We start from the raw sequence: 9,571 nt of genomic DNA on the forward strand, positions 1-9,571 counted from the left end.
TAATCTAAGGTTATTTTCTGTAACTGTTGTGAACTCAATTTGCGTTTGCACTGAGAAATGCAGGCTCTTAGAAAGAATACAAAGACAAATGAACCTCCTTTTGGAGAATTAAGTAAAAGTTTAGAGGTAAAACTACTACCCTAAACCCTGTAAAGTTTCATCTTGAAAAGGACAATCACTTCCATTTTCAGTCGAAAAGTTGGTTCTGAGAAAAATGATGATTATTAATACAAATCTTGAACCCTGGACAAACTGATGGATGCATAATTTCAATAATGATAAGCAGGGAGAATATTGTGGATGGTGCACCTCCTGGAAGCTGTACAAGCAATACCATTGCTAAAGCACAGTAATGAAGGGATATGGATGCTAGAGACACAAAGGAATGATCACCAAGTATACCACGTGAACTGACAAGTGAAAAATATCAACGAAAATCCAGAATTGTAAGTCAGTCGGTGTAGATACAGTTGCATCCACTACTTATGACTTACACCTCCACAAAGCATAAAGTTAACGGCTGTATTTATACCACCTCCTTCATTTGCCCAAGGATCTAGCTGGGGTCGAAATCAACTTCAGTGAATCATTACTCAGGTCAGACAATATGTTCTTCCATGATTCACACATAAAGCAAATGGAGCAATCCTCACCTGCCTCTACATACACTCCTTTGTACACTTCCAAATGACATGCGGTCTGAAACCTTGCCCTCTAACAAAGACTTTACACATTCATCTAAAGCTCATCCCCCGCCAATATCTTCCTGCTGCACTTGTTAGAATGCGCAACTGAATTCTAGTTTGGTAGATGTGTATAAGCATGTGAGTGAGATTTAGCTGGTTCTTCTAAGATTGCCTTCAGAGCAAGGAGAATCATATGCACCTTGAAATGACTTGCCTGTTTGTGAAATCACCAGGAGCGACGAGTGCTGCTTCCATAGAAGAATATAATGACTTGTTAGAACAGAAAATCAGCATCATATTGATATGTATGCTTCTATTAGTTACATGTTTTCCAGCATACTGTTTAGAGAAAAGCATTGTCTTAACAAGATAAGCAATAAACAATGATTGTACCAGGTTCCCAGAGACTACAAGCATTTCAAATTTTATTCACTTCTTTTAAAATTGTGATCCCTTTGAAACAGTCTCAGGGTAACTTGGGCTTTGACTGTAAAGAGATAGGTTATATTTTCATACAGATAAAGCAGTTACTGCCTCTACAGGAACTGCAGTTAAAAAAACCACAGGAAGATTCACAAGAAACTGAAGAAAGGTGGCAGGACTGAAGTCTACATCTGAATGCCCCTCGTCTGCTGGGTTGGTGGCTGCTTGGACTCGTCATTGTCCATAAAATATCATTGTCTTGTGTATTATGTATGTAATAGTAGAAGTAAACATTAAAATAAGATTGGCCAAAGGTTGCCAATACAGAAAACGTAACATCAAATTTGAATTTGATTAATTATTTGAAATTCTTAAAACTTTTGAAAATAGTATATAAAAGACATAATAAATGGCATGGTGTAAAACAGTCTGCAACATAATGTGAAGAATAATCTGAAGACAACTGCAGTCTTTTTATGAATTGCAAGGTCATATTTCAGCTTTGGTGCATGTATTTTTGCAATTTTTGGCCTTCGCTGGTCCACGTCCAACTCCACTCTAGACCTACTGCATTTCTGGAAAGAAAGGGAGTGAACAAGAAGTACCTGAAGAGTTGGAAAACTACACCACACATCATCTGGAGGACTATTTGGCTTGAAAGAAACAGTTGAATTTTCTAAGGCATAAGGACAAACATACTTAGCCTTGAACAAAGATGCTTTACTAGTTTTTTGGTGCAACTTGTCTCTTGTAAATGATGTACATGCAATGTTAGACATGATAAGGGAGTCACATGACTTGTAATTTCTTTTTACAGAACCGGCTCAGTGCAAGTTTGCCATCTATGAAAAAATTCATTATTTATAGAAAAAACATTCTGCAATATATCAAAATAGAACTAATGTAATACAAATAGGGACAAAAAACTACGATAAAATGACATGAGGTGCAAAGGCTTCATATATATAGAAGTATTTTGAGAATAACCAGAAAATAAGGTCCATCAGGTAAGGTGAATCAGTATACAGACCTTGGTTCCAACCACAATGGTTCCACTTGAGGGATGAGTAATACATGCAGTAACACCTTCAGTTGTTGGAATGAATTGATTTTGCTTCTGCGGGCTCTTTACTCCGTAAAACTCTTGCATCTCTTCACTATAAGAAGAATACCCTCATTTAAGCAATATTCTCAAAGCAAAAATGAACAACATTGAGGGTGTGTTGGGTATGGAGTTGGTTAAAATGTTTTGGAAAACATTTTCTCTACGAAAACAAGTTCTTTTAAAATGAGGAAAATGACTTCTCTAATGAAAGTAAGGAAAACAAGTTCTATAAATGATAATCCAAGTTCATTGTCGCTTCCTCACTCACCCAACATCCCAACCCCTGCCGCTTGACCATCCCACCCCCTATTAACTATCTTATCTTCTGTCTATTTTTACTAAGTCATAGGATATATTATAATTTTATTCATCTCTTGATACTATTTTATTATAGTTTGAATGTCTCCTAATGCTATGGAGCTTATCTAGAAGTAATTATTAGTTCCTATTGCGTAAGCGGATAATTGCCTATACTTTAGCTTAAGTTTAGTAGATAGTTGCCAACACGTTAGCTTAAGTTTAGTAGATAGTTGCCACTCCTATCATGAATGACGAGTCACCCTATCAAAAACTATTTGGTAGATCTCCTGAGTCCTAACTATACCACCTTAAAAAAAATTGGTTATCTCTATTACCCATGGCTTAAACCTTATATATACCAAAAATAAAATTGAACCCCGATCCACCCCGTGTGTGTATTTAGGTATCTCTCAAGTTCACCATGCTCATATATGCTTTGACCCAGTCCAGTCCAAAAATATGTAAGTCATGATGTCTAATTTTTTGAAAAAGAATTCACTTCTAAACAAATGTTCATCCATTTACGGAAATATACTTCCAATTAAGTTGGGAAGTTATCGACTCCAATGAGAACAGTCCAACAACGATTCAAACTCCTCCTCTCTCTATTCCGTCACTTATCTCAATCCCTGTAGAGTCCAACTCTAAAAATACAACCTATTCCCCTAGCGATGCTCACTCCTACAACAATGGCCAAGTATCAGGAAGAGACATCAGGTAATCCGCAACTCCCTGCCCCTTCTTCACAACTTCGTGTCCCTTCTTCTTCACACGACACTGCTAGTTGCTACACATAAGCCTCTACTCACATACTGTAATGACCCACCAGGTCATTTCTGTGTTATTGCCTTCTTTTCATCGTTTAGACCGTTCCTATAGAGACCCAAGTCATTTAGGACTTGCTGGGACTGACAATTTGGTCACATGGTTATTCGTTTCGATTCTGTGCAAGTTTTCGTGTTTTGGAGCTTTTGAAACTTGAACAATTGACTTCGGTCAAAAATTTAGGAAGACGGCCTCAAAATGCAATTCTAACGATTCTGTTAGCTCCAGAACATCGAGTTAGTCTAGAAGGACCTTTCGTGCGGATTTCGAGGCTTTCGAGCTAATCTTGAGCCCCTTTGTGGAATTTGGCTTAGAGTGGAGCTTGGGTGTAGGACTCACTTTTTGTCGAGACAACCTTGATTGAAAGTTTTGACGGATTCGTTGAGTTCGGAATGTCGAATTTGGTAAGGTAGCATATTTTGTTTGCGCGCACTGGGTTCCGAACGAATCCCGAGCACCCCGTTGGAGATTTTGGCATTGGCCAAAACCAGCTGATGTGCATTAACTGGTGCAGACATATTTAACCTTTGCGTTCGCAAACTTCTAGCCGCATTTGCGGTAGCCAGAAGACTTTGTCTCCTCGTTTGCAGGCTTCTGGCCGCGTTTGCAGTGGCCAGAAGACCTTGTCTCCTCATTCGTGAGGCCTTAGACATGTTCACGGAGGCCAGCATGGTTGCCTTCCGCGTTTGCGGAGGTTAGTGAAGTTACACTCCGCGTTCGCGAGCCAGCCGTCACGTTCGCAAAGAGTAAGGCCCCGACCCTCTGCGATCACAGAAGGTTTCCCCGCGTTCATGTGAAGCTTTTGTCCAATCTTTTAAATAAAGACCAGACGCATATCAGCTTAGTTAGGAAATTTCAAACTCGAATATCTTGAGCTACAAAGCTCCAAATTAGGTGATTTCAAGTCGTGGGTTTTCGGAAGGCTCGTGGCTACGCGTTATAGTGATCAAGGATTGCCAGGGACTACTTGTTTGAGATATACTCCCCCCTAAAGGGACTTCCAGCCCTCTTGATGTTGCTTAAATTGGTGTTTTATTGCACGTTGTTGATTATATATGTTCCAAACCCCGAATTGGGTCCCGTTTTGGGATACAAGTTGGAGAGCTTGGATGGACCTTTTGACGAAGTCAATTCTAGGATTTCTGACGCGGGTCACACATTCTCATTTTGACTCAAACTTTGTCTGTCTCTGATTAATGTGTTTTTGATGTCTAAACGACCGCTTTGACGTTGTGATCCTATTTTTGATAGTGTGGCAGCATTTGGAGGCCATATGAAAAGAACAAGCTTTAGGGTTGTGAATTTGGAGCACGTGCGGTCTGCTTTGAGGTAGGCTATTGCTTCCCAACCTTTAGATTGAGCTCGAGAATGTAAATGCATGTTGATTTGTGTGAATTTGGGTTGGGTGGTTAGTCGATCATGCTTACTTACTCAGAAATCATGTTTTACACTTGCTTCGGGTTATTTCGGGACTCGTTGGCACGTTGCTCTTCTTTTTTGACCATCCCTACCTTGTGGCTCGATTGGTACTTTTTTCTACTGATGTCGGAAGCATGTTTTGGCCTTAGTCTAGGTGTAGACTAGTGTTTGCCTTAGACTAGCTGATTTTGAAACTGATAGGCCTTAGTTCTGCTTTGACGTCGTTTCGAACGGCTAAGCTCCCTATAGAATGATGTAGGAGACTTAGGTCTGATAGAATGAGCCTTAGATTAGGCGATAACTTAGCTTTGATGACCTTTTATCCATAACTCCCTCTTTCTACCGCCCTTCGATTTACGATTAAGATTTCGGGCCTTGCTTCGCGCCGTGGGATTGGATTCAGTTTAGGCTTGGAGTACTATATTGATTACCTTGGTATGGATGTCGTTCCACGATGGTACTATGATGATGATTTGGCATGGTAATCTTCAGCAGCTTTATGTTTGCAGATTCAAGGTCTGGTCACGCTGCTCTATTATTGGTCACAGATTCGAGGTCTGGTCATTTGATCTACAGCAGCAGTCCATGATTCGGAAATCTTTATCCTCTACAGAGTTAATACATATCGGCTAGATCCTATTGGTTCTTTTGGAGGCCTATCCGCGGTTCAAGGTTCGAGCTACGCACTTTCTAGCTTTGGATGATCCTATTGGTTACTTTGGGAGGTTATCCATGTTTCGAGGTCTGGGCTATGCACTCTCCAGCTCTGGATTCACCGGGTTCTGTTTTTAGTAGGTATAGCTATTTTGTGTACCCGTCAGACATTTGGAGGTCCATTCAGGTTTTTATTTAAACTTCACACGAGTGTACCTCCTAAGCTTATGGGTCCAGTTAGGTTTTAGTTAGTTACTTACTTCATTTCAGTCTTTTCTACACTCGTGTGCATTTCTGTTAGATTTCTGCTCTTTGATCTTTGTTGTAGTAAATTCTTGCTTTTCATATTACCTTTACTTTTCTTGCTCAGTCGGCCTATGATGCCTACTGAGTACCAAATTTGATACTCATGCTACACTCTGCATCTGTTTTGTGATGCAGGTTCGAGCACCAGCTATCAAAGTTGAGATCGAGCCAGCAAGCGTAGTATCTGTAGGTGAGGGTGAGCACATGGTTGTCCTGGATCATACCTGTCTCCATCTGTATTATTTGACTAGTCTTTCGTGTTTTGAGACCAGTCTGTTTGTTTTGGTCCACTTTTGAGACTTGTACTATTTCATTTAGTAGCTCTGTACTTGTGACTTCTAGGTTCTAGGAAGGATCTTTTGGCTTTATGTATATATATGTTTTGCTTCCGCTCTATTCTCCTGTTATTTCTGTTAAATTGTTTATTCTTGTTTAGTTTCTACCCCTATAACCATTACTTGACATTTCGGGTTACGGGTTGGCTTACCTACTGGTGGGTTATAGTATGTGTCATCATTACCTTAGAGATCGGGTCGTGACACATACCAGAGATGCAAAACCATAGCTAGCAACCTACAATCCGAACAGCCAAAGAAGCCACTCCTCCACCCTTGTCAACCCAACAAAATCCAAATCCCAAAAACCAAGCAGTTAAGCCCTCTCCTTCTATACATGCTGCCCTGATTCCCCCACCACCCCCAAACCGTATTGTAACTAGGTCACAGAATAATATCTTCAAGACAAAAAGAAAACTCTCTTTTCTGACACATTTGACTCCTACACTTGTAACTTTCAAACAAGCCAATAAACATGAAAAGCGGAGACAAGCCATGAGAGTAGAGTATGATGTTTTAATAACCAAACCATAAGATTGGTGCTATCTATAGTTATGCAACACAATTGGCCAATCCATCAACTTGATGTCAATAATGCTTTCCTACAAGGAAAATTGGATGAAGAAGTTACTATGCCTCAACTCTGGGGATTTATTAATCCCCAATTTCCAACTCATGTTTGCACACTGAAGAAGGCTATTCATGACCTCAAACAAGCCCCCCAGGCTTAGTAAAATATTCTGAGTGAACATCTGCCGAGAATGGGCTTTGTCAAAACAAAATCTGAAACCTCTTTATTTGTATGGAAGCATTTGGATGTAACTATTTATGTGCTTGTCTATGTTGACGACATCATAATCACTGGAAACCATACACTAGTTATTAAATTTGTCATCAGATTCTTCGTAGAAATATTTTCATTGAAGGATTTTGGCTATCTGAACTACTTCTTGGGTGTTGATGTTAAGAAATTACCGAACGGTCTCATTCTTTCACAATCAAAATACATTTTGGGCATTCTTTCTAAACTGGATATGGACAATTGTAAAGGTGTTTGTGTTTCTACTCCCATGTGTTCCAGCGTACCACTTTGAGTATGCTGATGGTTCTCCACCTACTGATGCCACGCGCTACCAGTGCACACTTGGAAAATTGCAGTATTTGTCCCTCATTCGTCCAAATATTTCTTATGAAGTCAATAAATTGTCACAATTTATGCATGCTCCTACTCATGAACATTGGAAAGCGATTAAAAGAGTATACGGTATCTCAAAGAAACTGCGAGTTCGGGACTTTGCATCCTTCGCAGCTCTGACTCTAATTTGTATGTGTATGCTGATGTGGACTGGGATGGCGATCCGAATGACAAAATCTCTACATCATGTTACATCCTTTTCTTTGGACCAAATCCAGTCAGTTGGTCGTTAAAAAAGCAACATGATGTGGCCCCAAGGCCTAGCTCAAGTGGCAAAAGGTGGAGGATTTGTGGCTTAGGTCGCAGGTTCAAGCCCCACACCATGCAAAGCGAAGCCTGGTATTTAAGTGGAGAAGGGTAGAGGGGCAGGCCCATTATCCACCGAGTTTAGAAGGCTGTGATTGGTCCAAAGGGCGGGTCACAGACGGATTTCTCGGTTATAAAAAAAAAAGCAACATGATGTGGCTCGCTCATCCACCAAGGCAAGTATAAATCAGTCGCCAATGCACTTGCAGAGCTCACTTGGGTGAGAAACTTACTTCATGAGTTACATGTCACGATTTCGAAGTAACCAACAATCTACTATGACAATGTTAGAGTTACTTATTTATCTCACAACCTAGTGTTTCATACCCGTATGAAACATATTGTTGTAGATTTTGCATATGTCCATGACCAGGTTCAAGCTCATTGAGTTCATGTTACTCATACTCATGCTTGTGATCAACTTGTTGATACCTTCACCAAGCCACTGCCTAATCAGCCTTCACTAGATATCGTTCCAAGTTAGGCATTGTATTTTGTTACACCATGCCTAACTTGAGGGGGTGTATTAACTATCTTATGTGCTGTCTATTTACACCAGGTCATAGGATATTATTTTATTCATCTCTTGTTACTATTTTATCATAGTTTGAACAAGTCTCCCAATGCTTTGGAGCATATCTAGGAATAGTTTTTAGTTCCTATTGTGTGGGCAGATAGTTGCCTACACTTTAGCTTAAGTTTAGTAGATAGTTGCATACACTTTAGCTTAAGTTGGTTGTAGTTCATGTATTTAATGTTGGATGACAGATTCAATAAGATGATCCCTTTGACCTCCTCATCTGAATCTTTATACCCACCCCTGAACCCCACCTCATACCATTCCCACCGTGTTTAGTTAGATTACATATAAATACTCTTGGGATAATATTTATTTGCTTAATTACCAAACACTAGAAAATAAGTAAAAATTCTATTTGTTTTCCAAGAAAAATTTTAACACACCGTGAATCCCCCAGATTTTGTCAATTTGGCCAGTTAAGAATCTAAGTCGAAAAGAAATCATATGTAAGGATCTGCATCAAGTACGTCAAAACTAGAAACAGAAAATCAGAACAGTCCACTATGGCCATCAAAGAAATCATATGAAAAGATCTGCATCAAGTACCATGAAAGTAAAAAAACAAAAAAAAAACTCAACAGTCCACTATGAACATCTAATGTAAATATGTCAAAGGAAATAACAGAAAACTGAAAATTACTTGAAATCCACATGGCAAGGGGAGCTTCGATCTGGATAGAAATCCAAAAGATAGAGCCCATTACTTGACAATGATCCAACCACATAAATCTGCAGCAAAAGAAATTTCAGTAGAACATAAGAACTCACATTGCAGCAAAATATTCTACTTGAAGCAAACAGATATGTAAATTGTTATAGAATGTTCATAGACACATCTTCATATAGTATACATAGGTATAGCTATTGATAGATTTTCTGATTTTGTTTCCTCAGATAGTTTAACTTGTACAGAGGAGGCGTATCCAGAATTTCGGGATGATGGGTGTGTTGACTTGTACAGAGGCATATCCAAGATTTCGGGATGATGGGTGTGTTGACTTGTACAGAGGCGTATCCAGGATTTAGGGATGATGGGTCTGTTGAAGTGTGTGGTCATCTCATCTAAAAGCTTGAGTTGTTAGAGAGAGCACATTTTTATAAGTTAATTATATTCTCAACACACCCCTTCACGTGCAGGCCTGATTCTTTTTCGTGGGTCAAGCACGTGGAATTTTTTTTTGATATGGGTGGTGGTGAGATTTGATCCCAGGACCTCTACCTGCTCTTATACCATGTTGAAGTATGTGACCAACTCATCTAAAAGTTTAAGTTGTTAGAGAGAGCACACTAATATTAGTTAATTATATTCTCTACAGGGTGCACTATTACAAATAGGTGGATCTAAGATATAAATTCGATCGATTTGACATTTAGGTTCTTATTACTAAATATCGTTTAAATTGTGTGTGTGTGTATATATATATATATATATATATA

At 39.3% G+C, this 9,571-nt stretch overlaps 1 protein-coding gene across 1 annotated transcript in view; it reads right to left on the reverse strand.

Moving 5' to 3' along the window:
- LOC102584910 (uncharacterized) overlaps positions 1-9,571 on the reverse strand; it is a 26,120-nt gene continuing 16,549 nt past the window's right edge. Inside the window, exons 8-10 of the mRNA XM_015303849.1 lie at positions 8,775-8,863; positions 2,140-2,266; positions 1-931 (exon numbers count right to left, since the gene is read on the reverse strand). Of these exons, the coding sequence (XP_015159335.1) occupies positions 836-931; positions 2,140-2,266; positions 8,775-8,863 (312 nt within the window). The 3' untranslated portion in view covers positions 1-835. The remainder of the gene's footprint in view (positions 932-2,139; positions 2,267-8,774; positions 8,864-9,571) is intronic.

This window comes from Solanum tuberosum, unplaced genomic scaffold (genome assembly GCF_000226075.1).
Source record: "Solanum tuberosum cultivar DM 1-3 516 R44 unplaced genomic scaffold, SolTub_3.0 scf00479, whole genome shotgun sequence".
NCBI lineage: Eukaryota > Viridiplantae > Streptophyta > Magnoliopsida > Solanales > Solanaceae > Solanum > Solanum tuberosum.